Raw genomic sequence first — 19,355 nt, 5'->3', positions numbered from 1 at the left:
AAATGTTCCTCTTACTAGTGTTAATATTCCTCAAAATCAAGTAATAAATTCAGCAATAGAAAGAATGTATACCAATATGATAAAATACATAGCTTGCTAGAAATTAAGTTAACCACCTAAAAGGCAAAGTACAGCCCCTTACAGTCACAGGAAAATCTTTATAGCCAATACTCATTTTCACTGATTTACACCACAGAGGTCCCAGTACAGTTCCCCAAGATATCCCACTCAATATGCCATCTCCTTCCCCAAGCGTTCTCTCTACAACTACTCTTTTCGGTCTTCGGGAAATTACTAATTGTGTCTTACCTTTGATTTGCAATGGCCTTAAATTGTAAAACCATGCAAGACTTTATCAAAGTCCTTGGTACATTAGGCTTGTTTGTCAATTTAGCAGGTTACCTGCTGAAAAGTCACAAGTTGACTAGATGAAAACAGTTTGGGTCCCTGTGATGAACAAAGACAAGCTAACAAACAGTTGGTGTTACACTCAGTATCTAGACTTGTACATGAAGAATATCTATAGAAAACTATGGGGGTGGGAAGGGGTATTGAGTGCTTAATGGATTGATATCATCAAACACCCATCCCGACCACCCCATCCACAGCAAGAGATCAACATCAGTATCGTTTAGGATCAGATTACCATCAATAGTAACTAGTTTTGCCGGGAATAGTTCTGAACTTTATGTGAAGTCTTCTAACTTCCTGGATTTCCAGCTTGAACATATTCAGGATGGAGAACACTAGACTCAATTCAAGTCTCAATCTGGAAAATGCACAAACAAGGTGCACATGAATCGCAAATTCACCTCCTCACTGCTTGGCTATCATGCCAACCGAACAATCCACTGGCCCCATGCTGAAATCTTGTCATTCTCTGACAGGTATTCTTAATTGTATAAGTGGCGGGTTTAAATAGAAAACAGTAGTTGTGTAGAGAGCACTTGGGGAAGGAGATGATGTATTGAATGGGATATCTTGGGGAACTGTACTGGGACCTCTGTTGTTTGTGGTGTAAATCAGTGAATTTCTTACACACAACAGGGATATCTTTAAAAGTACAGCATTGCCCTTGATTCTTAAGGCCACTCTTGTGGAACAATCAAGCTGTACAATAATGTGAATGCAAGCTGGTATACTCAATCCCCTGTATGATCAGCTTAAAATGGTCCTGCCTCCTTTGAGGAGGAAAAAATGAATCCCCCATCCTCTTCCCTGCTTCTAAAGGTAGGCAAGTAGATACTACATCACAACACATTAAGGTAGCACATGAGTTTGTGGCTTAATGCTTGCATGAAGCAAGTTACCCAGCAATGCTTAACCAGAGAAACGTGAAGGAATTGAATGACTTCCTTACAAAGGGGAGAATAGTCTAAGGATGAAAACAAACCAGTGAAAAAGCCGATTGCTCATTTGTTGAAGTTAGATTTGTACAAACTGGAAATAATTCAAACAACTAAATTGAAAATCCATCTTAGTAAAATACATGGCCCAGTAAAATGGGCCTGAATTTATTGTAAAAATCAGCTCATTACAATGCAATGTTTTGTGCTAACTCTTCCATCTTTCTGTAAATATTGTGCAATAATTATAACTGGAAGGGTATTAGCATGGCTGTGTTTAGTCGGTCAGCACCATCCGTTCTCACTTGATACAAAAGGCCAAGCAAAGTTACAGCAGTATCAGTTAGAGAAAAGCAATCAACTGTTTTGGTCTGCTGCAAGTCCATCTGTAGTCTCAAGGAGTGCAGAACAGAAAAGTACATGGCAAATGCTGATCTCAACGTTTATGATACAGTGCTTGTTGTCTCAGATTCTCCCCTTCATGATAGCTCTCCGGGCCCTCGCTGCTACTCAACCCAATATCAGCCAATATCTTCAGGTCTTTATCTCCCATCGCTTCTCTTACGGCCAGCATTTCACTGATCTAAGTGAGTAATGTACTGGCACTAAGAGCCAAAGACCAGCTTGCCTCTCACTCCCAGTCACCACTACAAGTGGGGAGAACAGCTGAGTCAGAGGGGATAAGATAGACATTGTATCAGGCACACATCAATTAAGCAAAAAAAATTATTAAAAACTACCAGCTACCACACTTCCATGCATACATCTGTAATATATCATACTGGCAAAAAGTAGTGGTCCCAAGAGATTGGACCATTGTATTTCTATTTCTGGCTATAATCTTGACAATACACCAGGGTGTTAAATTACCATCACACAAACATCAAAAATTTGCTCAGTCTGAGCTAATGATTTTATAGGTGGAAGCTTTTGATTGCATCAAAAACCTGTGATTCTCATCACCCAACCAACTGCAAATACTATTTTAAACATTGCACACACTGCAAGAATGAGGAAGTAAGTGACAGTGCGCTCACGGGACAGAGATTAAAGGAGAGCAATCTCAGAAGAAAGCAAGAAATTGAATGAGTGCACACGAAAGATAGTGAGGTGAGAGCACTCAACAGTACAAGAAATCAAGTGAAAAAGCACTCATGAGAGAATACATGTGTGCTGCAAAGAAAGGAATCAGGAGAGAGAGCAGGGAGAAAAGGGAAAGCATTTTTAAGTCTCTTTATACAGTTGGCTGAGTTGTTCAATTAAAGCTTCTAACTGTGGGTTACCTCCAAATTTGTCAATAGTTTTATAAGCTTCTGATTCCAACTGTTTGAGTATTTCTCTGGTGTAATCAAAAGAACCCACCTTTTCAAGATAGCTTACACAATATTTCTTTACATCTATATTTTCAGTCCTCTGTCGCAAAATATTTTGCACCTGCGTACTTTCTGGATGTGACGAGATAGCATGAATAAGGGGAAATGAAAACTTCCCCTCTGTTAAATCTTCAGCAAAACCCTTGTTTGCACTGTATTCATTGGATAACAGGTTTGCATAATCATCACGTATTTGGAATAAAAGCCCCAGTGTGTCAAGGAGAGGCTTTAAGTCAGATTTATTTTCAGAAAACAGTTGCATGAGGCCTACAGCCAGCCCAAAGAGACCTCCAGTTTTCTGTAGGACCATGGCCTTGTAATCTTCTATTGTCGGACAGGTGTATGTATCTCTCCAATAGATGTCCAGGCCTTGACCCCGATGCAGATCCAGTAGCTGTTTTGTGAAGACTTTAATGGCTTCTGGGTGATCAAGGGTCAGCACCTTCTCCAGACTCAAAAAGTAGACGTAGTTGGCAGAGTTTATGACGGATGGAATACCATAGATGCTGTGCGCTACAGGAAAGCCACGGCGCAGCTTAGAATTATCCTCAATATCATCGATCAGCAAACTAGCACTGTGCAACATTTCTGTAACTTCTATGATGACCTAGAGCAAAAACACAAACATCAAAAAATATAAAAGATAACTGACCAGTTTTAGTTCTGTAGAAAACAACCATCCATCACCAAATCTGGCTTGGTTACATCAAGCTACCAAAATCAATCCTCATTTTTAAGTTTATTCTCATTCCTTCCTATTATCTCTTTTTTGATTATGCCTCAATGAAATGCCGCAGGGATTTTTGTCTATTAAAGGTGTTGTGTAAATGCAAATTGCTATTAACGGTCAACAATGAGGTCAATATCTGCAAAATAGCTTAATTTGAGAGATCGATTGATATATTAAATGCTTGTTTTTACTTCAACCTATAGGCAACACCCATTGGAAATATGAAATAAATGGCAAGTTCCAATTATTGAAAATGGGGAAGTTCATAAGCCCAAAGGAGATGGCACTGGATTTGTTGGTGTGTGTGTGTAAAAAAAATAAGCCAGATGAGCACAAATTAAAATGGTTTTCAGAATATACCGGCTTTTATGTTTAAGCGCCAGTTATTTTATAGAATCATACAGCACGGGAGGCCATTTGACTGTGTCCATGCCAAGCTATCCACTACAAATCACTATTTAGGCCTCAGCTGGAAAGGTTTACTATAACTCCCTTGCTTTTGTACTCTACACCTCTATTTAAAGGCCAGGATCCCGGATGCCTTTTTTTTTTAAAAAGAACACCCTTATTGACTTGTCCTGCCACCTTCAAAGTCTTCTAGTTGTGACCTTTTTCCTTTATTAAATGATTCAATGAACAAACTTAAGCATTGAGAGATCAGTCACATCCCTTGATTGCCCCAAAATGCTTCACAGACAATAAATGTCATCTGATCCATCAATCAACAAGGATCAATTTAGTTGCAACATTAACATTTTCCCATCTAAATACGGTGCAATGCACCTGGACAGGAAAGAACTAGTCAGGAGAAAAGTTAGTGGTATGCCATATAACAATTTTACACGGTTTCTATAAAGTGCAGCTGTATAGTTCTAGATAATTCCTGTACTCTGATGGGAGTGCTAAATTTGTTTTAACAGTATTCTAATCCAAAAAAAACCCACCGCCTTAAATCTCTCAGTCTTATTTCAGCTATACAAAGCTCTGGCTGAACCACACCTGGAGTACTGTAAGCAGCTCTGGGCCCCAAATATTAGCAAGAATGGTTTTGCAGAGTTACCAGAATGATGCCTGGACTCCAAGGTTGTTAGAAGAGAGATTACACAGGTTAGGGTTGTATTCTCTGAAATTGAGAAAGTTGATCCATATTTTCAAGGTATTAAGGGGAACAGATAGGGTAGTTAAGGATAAATTATTTCTGCAAAAACATCTAGATCCTCAACTTGGCTCGGAAGTCAACAGCTAGGAAGCAAAGCCTAAAAATGAGAGCCAGATCTTTGTGTGAAATTAGACACACTTCTGCACACAAAGGCTGGCGGACGTTTGCGTAAACAGCAATTGATGCCAGATCAATTGTAAATTTGAAATCTAAGATTGGTAGATGTGTGTTGACCCAAAGGAATTAAGGGGTCTCTGGCAAAGGTGTGCATACGAAGTTAGGTTACGGATCAGCCATGACCTCAATGAATGGTGGAACAGGCTCCATGGCTAAACGGTCTACTTCTGTTCCCATATTCAGAGTGGTCATTTTGGTTTATAAAGCAATGCTTGGGCTTCAGAGGCAAATTTACTCAAAGGGGATGAAATAGTGAAAAAAACAGAACAATGGCAAGGGTGCAATTAGCTGCTACTTTCGCATCAATGTAAATTGATATAAACAAAATTGATGTAAATTAATTGAGAGTTCTGGTCAACACAATTAGCAGCATAATACAGGAAATAGATAATCTCACACCAAGTGCAGTGCAACTGCTGCCCAAATTTCTGAGGACCACTCATCTTTTTTTCTGTCCAGTTTAGCTGCAAGGTCATCACCACATATAATGCAATTTATGCGGGCCTTGCCTTTACTGTTGAAATATCATAAATCTCAACATGTTACAGTAGTACAATGCACACTACCATCCAAGAACATCTAAATTCTCAATTTGGCTTCAGGCTGATTGTCTGGAAGGCATTTAGAAGTCAATTAGAAAGAAACCATTTCCAGCCACTTGCCAGACAAGGTGTTTAACATCTAATTTATCTGGTTAAGAACTAAATTAAACTCGACACACCAGACAGCATGTTCAGCCCGGTGTCCGTGCGCTTGGCCGAAATAGCCAAGTGGTTATGGTACTGGGTTTGTTACCCCAAGATCAAGAGTTCAAATCTCACAATGGAAAACTATGAAACAATGTAACTTCATCTGAAACAGATGGAAACGTGTTTGTACTCGAAAGAGTTACAAGGAAGAAAACCTTCAGCCCGGTGTCCGATGTGAATCTAATTCCAGGTCTCAAATTAGAGAAACCTGGGAGTCAATTTATGATAAGCCTACCAGTTAGTTTGGATATTTGTGGACTTCACACATAGATGAGGAAGCAGGTGCAATTCATGTCATGTTTACTACAGTTATACCTGGCTTCTCCTAGATGTAGGATTTCAAACTGGATGCACAAGGGAATCCCTTGGGTTTAGACTTCAGTCTGCCTGGCAAGTGTGTCAAGAATTCAATACTTTACTTACTATCATATTTATTTCTATTGTGGAACATAAACCCATCTGCAATAAGTGTGTTCCATTGGGTATTTGATGCTGTCCTTTACAAATCAGGGCAGTTAGCTGCCCAGAGAAGCTGGGAATGCATTGCAATATGTTCTAAACTTCTTTTCTCCACACTTAGAGATTCAGAGGTTCAGCAAGTTACAGAACTATTCCAAAATGGTAGGTACTGTTTGCTGCTGCCAAGATTTTGCTCAGGCACTACAGGTAAAAACTAACACTGACTTCCTAAAAAGTTTCCTGCAAGCCACAGCGGACTCAGCCTCGGATCTGAGACTGCTTCTTTTTAGTAGCCAAGTTACAAAAGGCACTGTGGTGTCAAGACTTCCCAAAGAATTGTACCCATCCGTAGGCATATTAAGGGGACAAAACTGGAACAGGCAAGGGGGAAAAATATGATACAGAAGAGTGCAAATTCTTTCCCTCTTGTAACTTTAACAGTACCCAACTTGATCTTGCCCACCTAGGCGGTCTCTACTGGAGTCACACTGATCTGAGAAAAAACAATGTTATCCAGCTGAAAGTAACACATTTCAACAGTAGGTTATACAGCATGTAACAATGAGCTACACATGCTGGTGCATAATGCAGAATGGGATTGTCTCAGGTTTCTATTTCCAGTCTAGAACCACCAGTTTCTGGTTTGGCACGTAAATAAAAAGTAAATGCTGAAAACATCATATACATGCACATGACCTACAATCACTCAAGGCATTTAATATAAAATATTGGTTTAGTTGAGCTTTCCAAATAATTTATTTGTAAATAAAATGTACCATTCCCAATTTAGTGCGCAGGATGTGGATTTTTAAAAATTTGACACTTGGTAGAGACACGATTAACTCCTGTGGGAATTCTGCAAGACTGCCAGAGTCATTTTGAGGATCTAAACAAAAAAAAATCATTAACCATTAGTCTGCATTCCCTAAAATCAATTATTGGCAGTAAAAAACAAACTAAAATAGCACATTTAGCAGGGCAATTTTCAGTCTGACACTTTTCAAAGGCCCATACACTATTGTCTGTATGCTTTTTGCTGAAATATCAAATGACAGTCCTCTATAAGAAAACAGCTATTACTGGTACTGTATTATTTCATACACTGGAGTCCCTCATTAAAAAACCCAGTGCTCTAAAACTTAATGTTGATCTGATTAAATCTGAACAGCAGTCATGATCTAACAAGCTCAAAGTAGTGGAACTGAAGTATTCAGTAATGGTGCACAGCCCTTTACACGGGTGAGATATTGAAACAACTATTTTTGGTTGCATTGGAGCTGGATACCATTTTGTCATCATAAAGATTCTTATTATCGAAATGCATTATTGTGACAAAGCAGTTTTCATGGAAATCTCCATCAGTGGCCAAGGACTGGTTAAACACTTACGTGTACCTACTGTACAAAATCCAATCTGTGTTTGATACAGAAAAATGCAACTACCCCCTTAAAATTGTCCAATGCAAAACCCTGTAAAGAAAAATTGCACTAGTCATGATAATTAGAGAGACTCACTCCTCTGGACTTTTACAAAAAGTGACCCACTGACACCGCATTCTTAAACAGCTCCATGTTTGAATGACTCTTATTTCTCTCCTCATTCTGTGAGAAATGTGCATTCATTTCCCACAGCACACACTTTCAATTCTAAAGATCACTGAATCTGCTTGTGCCCCGTAGGCATTAGATGTGCCTGTCATTCCTCTCTTTACATCAGCAGTAGATCCTTAAGCTGCTGGCATCAATAGTTATTCCTGTGGCAAGGCACAGTATCTTGCTATGTAACAAGGACATTCTTTAACTCATTCCAAATAATGGGGTTTGCTACTCAGATATTTCCTTTGTAGTGAGGACAATGCAGGGTTGGGTTGGTTGAGGAAAAGAGCATTAAGGTAATAAAGTAACAGCAAAGGGGTTTTTTGGCCGATGTAGAGAGAGTATATTTTGAGTGTCAGATCATGGACCAGTCACGTGAGTTCGCATATTACCACAAACATGGATAAATTATTTCATCAGTTGCCAAGTCAGTCTTCTACAAGAACCATCCATTGCCAGAAACAGAGTAGCCAAGCTGAAATTTACTTTATGCAAGACCTTGCCAGGGTTGGGGGAGCAGCAAAGGGAGGAGATGATGCTAAATTCGGCTTTTCCATTTAGCTCAGCAGATGAAATGGCATGCACAAAACAGATTACATATTGCAAGTGCAAGGATCCCAGAATTTCCCAGCACAGCAGTGGCCATTCAACCCACTAGTCTGTGTTGGCTCTGTTGGGGCAGGCCAAATCAAATCTTGTTGCCTTGTTTTCTCCTCCCAACCCCTTGTCCCCATCATTTCATCTGCTTCTGTTACAAGATAGTGGCCTCAGGTTCCTGCGACTCCCAACACTAACATTACTCCACAGTCCAATAATCTCAGCATAAGCACATTTCTCAATCTCTCTTCTCTGCAAGGGTTTGAAGTTGAAGATCCCATGCCAGTCATTCACCAACCAGAGGGAACAGTAGTCACTTAGTAGACAAAACTTGAGTATGGCTGAAGAGAAACATGCTATCTAAGCTTTTCATCTTGCACTCATCAGGACAGCTATGCAAGATAAACCAACAGTAAAGGAAACAACAGTTTATAATGCACAAGAAGTGTGTGCTGATTGGTAGAGGCTTTGGCATGGAGAATACAGAGAACTGTCAACTGTTCAATCCCCATGGCAATGCCTTGACCATAGTCAACTGCCTGGTTTGAATTTGATCATGCAATAGAAATTGTTGTTCCCTCTACTGTTGTTTATCTTGTACAGCTGTCCTGATGAGTGCATGATGAAAAGCTTTGATAGCTTGTCTCTTTTTTCAGCAATACTCAAGATGGAACAGTCTTTTCCTATTCAGGGTCAAATTTTAAAAATATTATATTCTCCCAGCCTTCCCTGCACCATCCAATTGGGGAAAGGACAAAAAAAGTGCCGCAATTTATTTTTGCTCATCTTACTGTAGTTTAAGTTTCACCACGAGTGGGCGGCATTTGATGCATATATGTTGACTTGAGGGGGTACAGCAGAAATGATACAGGACTACAAGGGTTAACTTATGAGTAAAGGTTGCATAGGCTTGTGTTGCCTTGAGTGTAGAAGATTATGGGGTGATTGAATTAACATGTTTAATGATGGTTAAAAAGATTTGATAAACTAGAGAGAAACAATTTCCTCTGGTGAGAGAAACAGAGTAAGGAAGCATAATCTCAAAATTGAAGGTCAGCCATTCTTCTTCATAGAGTGGAGCAGTGGAAACCTGGAAAAAAAAACTTTGGCAAAAAGCTGTTGCAGTTGAGAATCAACCAAAACCTAACAAAAATCTATCAGTCTCAATTTTGAAGTTAAGGGTATAATAGATAATGGAACCAGGGCAGGTAAATGGAGTCAAAGGGCAGATCAGTCAGGATCTAATTGGATTGAAGAACAGGCTTGAGGGCCTATAGCTGTTGCTAATTTCCTCAATATTGAGCTTTACAGGTGTTGCAAGGTATCGATAAATGAGTGGGCCTCCTATCTTTCAATTCTCAAGTATCACAATCATTTTGTTGAAGAAATTAAGACTCTAGAAATCATGCCCAGATCATGAATGACAAGGCAGTGCACTAGAGAAAACAGCTGACATATCAAATAGAAACAAGAATGCAAAACAAGTGCACACAAAAAACTCCAAAGGCTTTACACTTTTTTAAAAAAAAACATGCCAGACACCATAAGGTGGATTGACTAAAGTACTAAATTCAGGAGCTGCACATTCTAACAGGAGGCTTGTCCTCAGTTCTGTAAATATAAAACCACACAATCATAGGTTTCAACACGCTCCACACAAGCTTGTTTAAACAGAAGATTCAAATCCTTGGGAAGCTTTAAGCGTGAGATATAATAGTTTGCCCCTGCAGGTACCCTGGATTTCGAACTGCTTCATATTACCGCTTCTTCCTTTCCCAGGGGTAAGTATCAAAGTGCAAGTGGTTGTGAATTGTTACTCAGTTGGGTGATCAAGTAACAACCCAAGACACTAGGATTACATTAGTTCCAGTTATTGTTCAACACCAAAGGATGAATCTTTTTCCACTTCATATTGCACATTCTACCAATTATCTCAGGGCTTAAGTTATTTAGAGGCAGAATCTGAGGGTCAAGAACATTGGTTCTCTGTCCTCAACTGCAGAATTACATCTTTTTCCAGTGAGAGAGTACATGTTCTTGGAGATGCGACCGGAAGGATCCAGTGCAAAGCAGCCCATTTGGTCGGCACCCCATCCACCACCCCAGTGGCAGCAGCATGCATCATACACAAGATGCACTGCAGCAACTTGCCAAGGATCCTTTGGGAGCACCTTCCAGACCTATGACTTCCTGGGATCCGTGGGCAAGACGCATGGGAACACCATCACTTGCAAGTTCCACTCCAAGCCAGACACCATCCTGACTTGGGACGATAATTGCCATTCCTTCACTGTCACTGAATCGAAATCCTGGAACTCCCTTCCTAACAGCACTGTACGAGTAGCTACACCACATGGACTGCAGCAGATCAAGGTGGCGGCTCACCTCCACCTTCTCATGCACAGTTAGGAATGGGCAACAAATGCTGCATTTTTAAAAAGTGTACAGCAGATAAAGTCTAAAATCTGGTCTTGTATGTTAGTCTGCAGCCATGCAATGACCAGGAAGGACCTTCTGTTCTGGTATAGTTTCCCCAAAACATGAGTGCAACCCTGTGGAGCATCGCACAAAGATTGCAGTCAGCCTTCAGCTTCAAAGTGACTGGGCCAGACAAGGTAGCTTCTGTACTTGGCACTAAGAGCTCAACAACGCATATAAAAGGTTAAATACATCATGAACTATTACCTCTCTATATTCAGAGATAGCACAGTCAATTTTGTGAATATTTATAACATGACAATCATTTTGAATTGTCGTGTCCTAAACCCCGCTCGCTCTCTATCCCCTAGTTCCTAGTTAGCCCTTTCTGCACAATGGCAATGTAGGCTGAAGAAAATTTATGAATAGGATGAGGCTGTAGTTCTGTGGCCTGACCACTTGGTGGCACTGCAGGGCACTCAGACACTGCAGCAGCATCTTGGTAAAGGCAAGTAATTCAAGCAAATACTAACTTCTAATTGTTTAGTTTCAAAAATATTTATTTTTTTCCTATTTGTCTGATTAAAGTCCCTACTCCAATGTTTCCTAGCCCAGAACTCAGCTCTTCCCATGCTATCTGGCCACCCATGGTCAAACACTCCTGGTCCTGCCCACACCCTTGGTTCACATCCTGACCACTGCCCAGCTATTACTAGCCTGAAATGTATTCAGCTGCTCCCTCTCCTGGGTAACCTGGCTATCCGTGGCCTCAATTTTTTTTTTTAGGTGCTAACCTCTCTTTTTTGAATTTGAGATAGCGCACAGCGGTCAGAACACCTATTTCAGACACTACTGTAGCCGCTTCCCTTCATTAAAGAACCTCATTGTTAGGCATGCGCTCCAAGTCCATCAATAGAGTTGAAAATTCACAGGTGCAAGCAGCAGTGGTCATGAATAGCAGAGATAATCAGTGAGAAGCAGCACTGTGCTCATTCCTCAGTGAATACCCCAAAATCAGGCTTCTTGCACAGTTTGAGCACATCCTTTAATTGGCCGATATTTACTTCCAGCTGATATTCAAAATCATCAACTGCCTTTTCACCCTCATCACTAAATTGCCTCGGTTCCAACTTCTCTGGCAATAGGTAAACTCTGCTCCCTAATTTTCCCCACCCCTAGGATGTTTACCACTACCCAGGTCCTAAAATTCATCATTTCCCATTCATTTACTACCCCTGTGCTCACTCACCTACACTGATGCGAGAGGAGCCAATTTAATATTTTAATTCTTCCGTTCAAATCCCTCCATGACATTGGCATTCCCTATTTCTGCAACCTCATCCAGCCCTACAACTCAAGATCTCTGTGCTCCTCTGATTTAGGCCTCTTGCGCATCTCCAATTTTCACTGCGCTACCATTGGGAAGAGTGGCTTCTGCTACCCCAAGCAGTGGAATCCCCTCCCTTAACCTCCCTTCCATTAAGATGCTCTTTAAATCTGACTTGTCCTAATATATGGTATGGTGTCAAATTTTATTTGATAACACTCCTGTGAAGCACCTTGGGGTGTTTGACAACATTAAAGATGCAATACAAATGCAAGTTTGTTATACCAATTAAACATGTGATTTCATATCATGAACTGCATTGTGTTAAAAATGTATCAAGTATGTACTTTTTAAAAATTGTACTTTTCACTCTCTCTCTCCAATCTCCAGGAGCAACACTGCAAGATGGTCAACTTTCAATAATCTGATAGTTGAAATGTGAAACAATGTTTGGTGTTGCAATACTGCTGCTTCTCAACAGGTCCAAGGAGTTTCCTGGGAAGGTACTAACAGATTGCTGAAGCTAAAAAAAAACTAACGAAACATTTTCTGTTGGTTATCCCAGACATGCTACCAACTTGCCTGGTTAGCAAATGGGATGCCAACAACCTGGAGGTAAAAATAGGGAGCAAAACACACCTGCCTCTACAAAAGTCATGAAGCCAGTTAGAGAGTAAAGGCAGCTGGAAAAGACTCAAAAACTTCACAGGGTATTTGTAAGATACTCTCAACACAACCTCCATGGTGCAAGATACATTTCCACTCCAATCTTTCCCAAGCCACAATTTAAGTTGCATGTACAAACCCACCTGCAAATAGCTCAAACATAAACTATCACAGCTTAAATGCAAACATGTCCTACAAACATGTGATGCTGTATTTTATAAACCACACAAGTTACTGTTTCTGGCACAAAGTAATCAATCACTGAACCAGCTGTGTGGTGGTGGACAGGGTGGAAGTAAAATAGAGAAGCAAAGAGCAGAAACAGAGTAGAGATTGAAAGTCACATGTCTTGACTGGGGAAGAAAGGCTTGCTCTATAATGTAAATGGGATGCTTTTAACAGTACCCTTATCTCACTGAAAATTCAACTGAATACCCAATATTGCAAAGCTGAACAAGGAGTTCAAGAATTGATGGATAAAATGTAACTGGAGGCCTTACTAATGCTGATAAGAACTTTGACTGAATGACATCAGCATCTAAATATGTCCAATTTCAACTTTTTTTGTTTATAAAGCTCACCTAACTGCATGTTAGCAAAATTAAAAGGCCAGCATAATCTGCTCTTATTTTCTTTCCCTACTTCTAAGTGCTCAGCGAGTTACTGCGCATGTACTATGTTCAAGGTACACTAAATGTGTGTTATCATCCGGTCCAAAACCAAATCAAAAACGCTCATTACCTCACAATAAGATGCATCACCACCTGGACTTTGGCATAAACTAACCCCTGCCACCATGGTCAAGTGGATTAGGTACCTGTGGGATTCATGCCAGTCACAGCAAGTGATGTACATGTTCTTAAAACAGGGAAGATATCACACATTCATCCCTGGAAGCCTACACAAGAGATCTTTCCTTTCAAACCTAACATCACACTTTGCTTAACAAAAGACGGATCGATACTAAAGGGTCTCAACTGGAGAGTCAAATTTCCCCTTTTATGAGGAGAGGAGCACAGTTAACGTTTCGAGTCCGAATGACCCTTCTACAGAACCCAGAATACCAGTTCTATTGAAGGGTCATTTGGACTCAAAACATTAACTGTGCTCCTCTCTGCAGAGGCTGCCAGACCTGCTGAGTTTTTCCAGGTATTTTTGTTTTTGTTTTGGATTTTCAGCATCCGCAGTTTTTGCTTTTATTTTTTTCCCCCTTTTATGTCCCCAATTCAGAACTGGAGTACTAAGTTACTGCAGAACAATAAGAGTACCAAAGGAAGTTTGCTTAACCCTTATAAATCACAGATTAGCCTCCAGCTGGATTAGGGTGTCCAATTCTGGGCACCACAATTTGAGGAGGGTGTAGGAGACTTACTAGGGTGGTACCAGGGATGAGGGACTTTAGTTACATGGAGAGACAAGAAAACCTTCTCTGCTCAGATATCCCAGTTTAAGAGAGATGCTCAGAATTATGGATTTTAATACAATAGATAGGGAGAAACTTTGCAATGGCAGCAAGGTCGCTAACCACAAACAAATTTAAAAGTAGTTGTCAAAAGAACCAGAGAGGAAATTAATAGCAAACTGTTGCGATTTGCAATCTAGTATGAAAGGGTTGTGGAAGCAGATTTAATGGCAACTTTAAAAAGCACACTGAACATGCACTTAAAATGTGCAAGCCTATGGAGAGGTGGCAGGGAAGTGGGACTAATTGGATAGCTCTTTGAAAGAATCGGCATAGGTGTGATCAACTGAATGGCTTCCTTTTGAGCTCTGTACAATTCATATGCGTATAGCACATACAACAGCATATGCAATGCTGTTGATGGGAGACTGGAAGCATATAGCACTGTCAATATCGGCAAGAATCAGTGTAAGATTTTGATTAATTTAAAAATCTTAATATATGGACCAGTTTTTTCCATTTCAACCTGTAGTCAATTATTTCTAATAGCCATCATGTTATTTTACAAAACAAACCAACATCTTGAATTTCATTTATGAATAATATGCAAAGAACTCTTACCTGCAGTTTTTCTTTGGGGACATTCAACCAGTGGTTAAAGGCTTGTGAAAGTTTGGTTCTCACTTGTTTTCCTGATTCAAAATTAAAAAAAAATGCATTTGTTGTAACTACTGGTTAAAGGGTATCAGATTTCATTCAGAAGTTACCTTTATCCCAAAGCCACACTGAACAAGTCTATTATTAACAACACAAAAACAGAATTACGTGGAAAAACTCAGCAGGTCTGGCAGCATTGGTGGAGAAGTTCTGTTGAAGGGTCATGAGGACTCGAAACGTCAACTTTATTCTTCTCTGCTGATGCTGCCAGACCTGCTGAGTTTTTCTAGGTAATTCTGTTTTTGTTTTGGATTTCCAGCTTCTGCAGTTTTTTGTTTTTATTTTTAAGTCTATTATTAATTTGGTTAATCATTTTACCTACTGGGCAGTGCCCATTATTATCCAGAAGCAACAAGTAAATTTCAGCAGTATTTGCTTAACTGAAATGGAATATATTGCAAACCACATGCAAAGGACAGTTTAAAAAAAGTCATTCTTGTGATGTGTGCATCACTGGCAAGGTCATTGATAATGCCCATCCCTGAACACCCTCAAGGTGGTGGTGATGAGCCACCTTTTTGAACTGCTGCAGTCTGTGTGAACTTACTACTGTAGCACTGTTAGGTAGGGAGTTCCACAATTTTGACCCAGTGACAAAGTAATGGCTGATGCATGTCCAAGTCAGGATGGTGTGCAAATTGGAAGCTGATAGTGTTACCATGCACCTTCTGCTCTTGTTATTCTAGGTGGTGGAGGCTAGGGTTTGGGAGTTGTTGCAGTGCATCATATAGTCACAGTACAAGATGGTGAAGGCTGTTTAAGCTAAATTGATAGCTTGTCAATCAAGCGGACACTACTTCCATGTGGTCAAGAGTCAACCACATTGCCATGGGACTGGAGTCACATCGGTGCAGACCATGCAAGGACAACAGGTTTCCTTCCCTAAAGTGACACCAGTGAACCAGTTAGGCTTTTGCAATAATCAGACAACTGCGAGATCACTTTTACTGACACCAGCTTAATTCCAGATTTCATGGAATAGTACTGCATAGGAGGCAGCCATTCAACCCATCAAGTCGGCACTGGCTCGAAAGTTTTTAAAAAACTTTAATTGAATTCAAATACTCAAATTGTGGTTGGATTTGAATGCCTCTTTTAATTATCACCAAGCCAGTAACAACCAGTACAACACCATAGTCATATGTTGGAATAAGTTACAAGAATCAGGCTTTGGATGAACTCCAGCTGCATTGAACTTAGCCTTAAAAGACCCCAGAGTGTATTTAAGACATCCAAGCAGAAAGGAATTACCACTCTAGGGGTCTGCCGAAGGCACCATATTGAACACCAATGGACAACTGGATCAGGAACAGCTGTAACATTACTTTTAACAAAATACATAATCCTAGAAATATTACAGCACAAAAGCTATCAAATCATTGTTTCTCCCACAAAACAGCCTCAAGTCCATACACATATGAAGGCAAAATTATAACAAATTCCATTCCCCAGTCCACCCATTTTACTATTTAATCAGTGGTTACGGCACTGAAGCCGGCTATTTGGCCTGTTGTGTCTGCGCCAGCTCTCTGAATGAGCAATTCACCTAGTGCCATTCCTCCCACTTTTTTCACATGACCCTACATATTCTTCCTTTCTACAAAATAATCCAATTTCCAATTCCCTCTTGAATGCCTCGATTAAATCTGGCTCCAAGCTCAAGCAGTGCATTTTGTTTTTTAACCACTTGCTGTGTAAAAGCATTTCTCATATCTCCAGTGCTTCTTTTGCAATTACCCCAAATCTGTGCCCTCTCATTCTTGATCCTTCCACAAGTAAGAACAGTTTCTCCCCATCTACTCTGTCCATGATTTTCAATACTCCTACCAAATCTCCTCTCAGCCTTCTCTTCTCCAAGAGAAAACAGTGCCAACTTCTCCAATCTATCTATGCAACTGAAGTTCTTCATCCCTAGAGCCACTCTCATGGATCTTATCTGCACTCTCTCTAATGCCTTCACATCTTTCTGGAAGTGTGAGCTCCAAACTGAAACTGAAGATCATTAAAAAAACTAGTGGAAACAAAATCAGTTTTGCATTTGGAAGAGTTGGCACTGTAATTACCTGAACAGACACCAGTTTTGGTAAACAGGGTAATATGGTGTGATTTATTTGGGCTTCGAGATGCAAGGCACTACACAGTATTATTGCACCCAAAATGTATTCAAAGAATACTGCACACCGAGAAACATGTTGCCTTTTGTATTCTTCTAAATTCCTAATGCAGAACTGGAAGTGACCAAATCTGAAGATTTGTTTCCAACTCATTTTCCAGACTTCTTTAGTGACTGTGTTTCATAGATGAACCTCGAGCTTCAAAAGTTACTTCTAAAAATAAATCTTGTTTACTTAAAAACCTCTCCTCCCCACCTCCCCTCCCAAACCTCTTGTTAGGGCAGGTAAAAACAGTGCATCTCCATGGTCTCTCCCTAGACATATTCTCCACCACTTAAAGGACTATCACTTTCATGACCATTGACCATTTACACAGCAACTTTGAGATGTAGCTTTTATTTAGCTCTATTTCAGGCAGAAACAGCTACGTTAACTCACCAAAATTAAATTTTGCTTTCTGCCATCAAAAGCATAAAACAAACAGAAGTACTTGTAAAATAGTAGCTGTTTAATGTGCCTCTTGCGCAAGAGGCAATCATAAGTAAATGCCACACATGTATTCAATAGGTGTTGTACCCTGGTGAAGTAGTGCCTTATTATACTGGCCTGTACATAGGCCAGACAAATCTCATTCGCATACACGTACCTGCTTTTAACGGTGGGGACTGAACCGCAGTTTCTCTACCTTTCTCATAGCTCCTGACACTTCAACTGAAATGTAGGCAGAACTTATTCAACAGTCTGTCCCAAAACACCCACTGAATTCAGTGTGGGTAAGAGCAGGCTGAAGGGGCAGGGAGCAGTGAGGGTCAGCCCAAAGCTAAAAAAAGGGTTCAATGAAGAGGCTGGGTTGCATAGACAAGGCTCGCTTTCCCTCACAAATAGAAGATTTAGGGATGATCTAACTGAGGTATTTAAAATGATTAAAGGATTTAAGAGACGAGCCAGGGAACTACAGGCAGTGAGTCTCATGTCAGTGGTAGGGAAACTATTGGAGAAAATTCTGAAGGAGAGAATCTATCTCCACTTAGAGAGGCAAGCTATGATCAGGGATAGTCAGCATGGCTTTGTCAGAGGGAGGTCATGCCAAACAGATTTGAATTTTTTGAGGTGACCAGGTATGTAGATGAAGGTAGTGCAGTTGATAAAGTTTACATGGATTTCAGCAAAGCCTTTGACAAGGCCCCACATGGGAGACTTATAAAGAAGGCAAATGCACGTGGGATATAGGATAATTTGATAAGGTGGATTCAAAATTGGCTTAGTTGTAGGAGACAGAAGGTGATGACAGAATGATGCTTTAGTGACTGGAAACCAGTGTCGTACCACAGATCTGTGCTGGGTCCTGTATTATTTGTCATTTATATAAATGCCATAGATGACTATGTGGGGGGTAGAATTAGTAAGTTTGCGGATGACACAAAGATTGGCCGGGTGGTTAACAGTGACGTTGAGAGTGTCTTGGACTACAGGAAGATATAGACGGGATGGTCGAATGGGCGGATAAGTGGCAGATGGAATTTGACCCTGAAAAGTGTGAGGTGATACACTTTGGAGAGAGTAATTTGACAAGGAAGTATTCAATGAATGGCATGACACTAGGAAGTTCTGAGGAACAAAGGAACCTTGATGTGTGTGTCCATAGATCTCTGAAGGCAGAGGGGCATGTTAGTGGGGTGGTGAAAAAGGCATATGGGACACTTGCCTTTATCAATCGAGGCATAGATTACAAAAGTAGGGAGGTCATGTTGGAGTTGTATAGAACTTTGGTGAGGCCACAGCTGGAATACTGTGTGCAGTTCTGGTCGCCACATTATAGGAAGGATGTGATTGCACTGGAGGTGGTGCAGAGGAGATTCACCAGGATGTTGGCTGGGATGAAACATTTAAATTATGAAGAGAAGTTGGATAGACTTGGGTTGTCTTCGTTGAAGCAGAGAAGACTGAGGGGCGACCTGATCGAGGTGTAGAAGAATATGAGAGGCATGGACAGGGTGGATAGGGAGCAGCTGTTCCCCTTAGTTGAAAGGTCAGTCACGAGGGGACATAAGTTCAAGGGGCAGGAGGTTTAGGGGGGGAGAAATGTGAGGAAAAACTTTTTTTTACCCAGAGGATGGTGACGGACTGGAATGTGCTGCCTGGGAGGGTGGTGGAGGCAGGTTGCCTCACATCCTTTAAAAAGTACCTGGATGAGCACTTGGCACGTCATAACATTCAAGGCTATGGGCCAAGTGCTGGTAAATGGGATTAGGTAGGTAGGTCAGGTGTTTCTCACGTGTCGGTGCAGAATCGATGAACCGAAGGGCCTCTTCTGCACTGTGAGATTCTGATTTGATCAGCTAGAAAAGGGGAAACTATTTCCAATGGTGGGAAGAAACTAGGGAAACAAAGAAGGGGCCAAATCTTAAATTAGAGGCAGGTCATTCAGGGTTTAATGTTAGGAAGCATTTCTTCTCGCAGGATATTGGAAATCTGGAAAACTCACCCTCTCAAAAAGCTTTTGAGGCTGCATGTTTCAAGACAAAA

The 19,355-nt window shown here is 40.6% G+C and overlaps 1 protein-coding gene across 10 annotated transcripts in view; it reads right to left on the bottom strand.

The window, feature by feature from the left end:
• Positions 1-1,477: 1,477 nt before the first annotated feature.
• Positions 1,478-19,355, bottom strand: part of ggps1 (geranylgeranyl diphosphate synthase 1) — a 68,792-nt gene continuing 50,914 nt past the window's right edge. For 9 of the 10 annotated variants that reach the window (XM_041187455.1, XM_041187458.1, XM_041187459.1 and 6 more), the window contains 2 exons: positions 14,620-14,690; positions 1,478-3,326 (listed from right to left, as the gene is read on the bottom strand). In XM_041187455.1, coding sequence (XP_041043389.1) covers positions 2,571-3,326; positions 14,620-14,690 — 827 coding nt within the window. In that variant the 3' untranslated portion in view covers positions 1,478-2,570. Of the gene's footprint in view, positions 3,327-6,769; positions 6,880-14,619; positions 14,691-19,355 lie in introns of all 10 variants that reach the window. The other variant, XM_041187462.1, reaches the window with a different exon arrangement.

Source organism: Carcharodon carcharias, chromosome 5, assembly GCF_017639515.1.
Source record: "Carcharodon carcharias isolate sCarCar2 chromosome 5, sCarCar2.pri, whole genome shotgun sequence".
Lineage (NCBI taxonomy): Eukaryota > Metazoa > Chordata > Chondrichthyes > Lamniformes > Lamnidae > Carcharodon > Carcharodon carcharias.
Note: the sequence above shows the minus strand (reverse complement) of the source record. Positions and strands in the feature narration are given on the sequence as shown.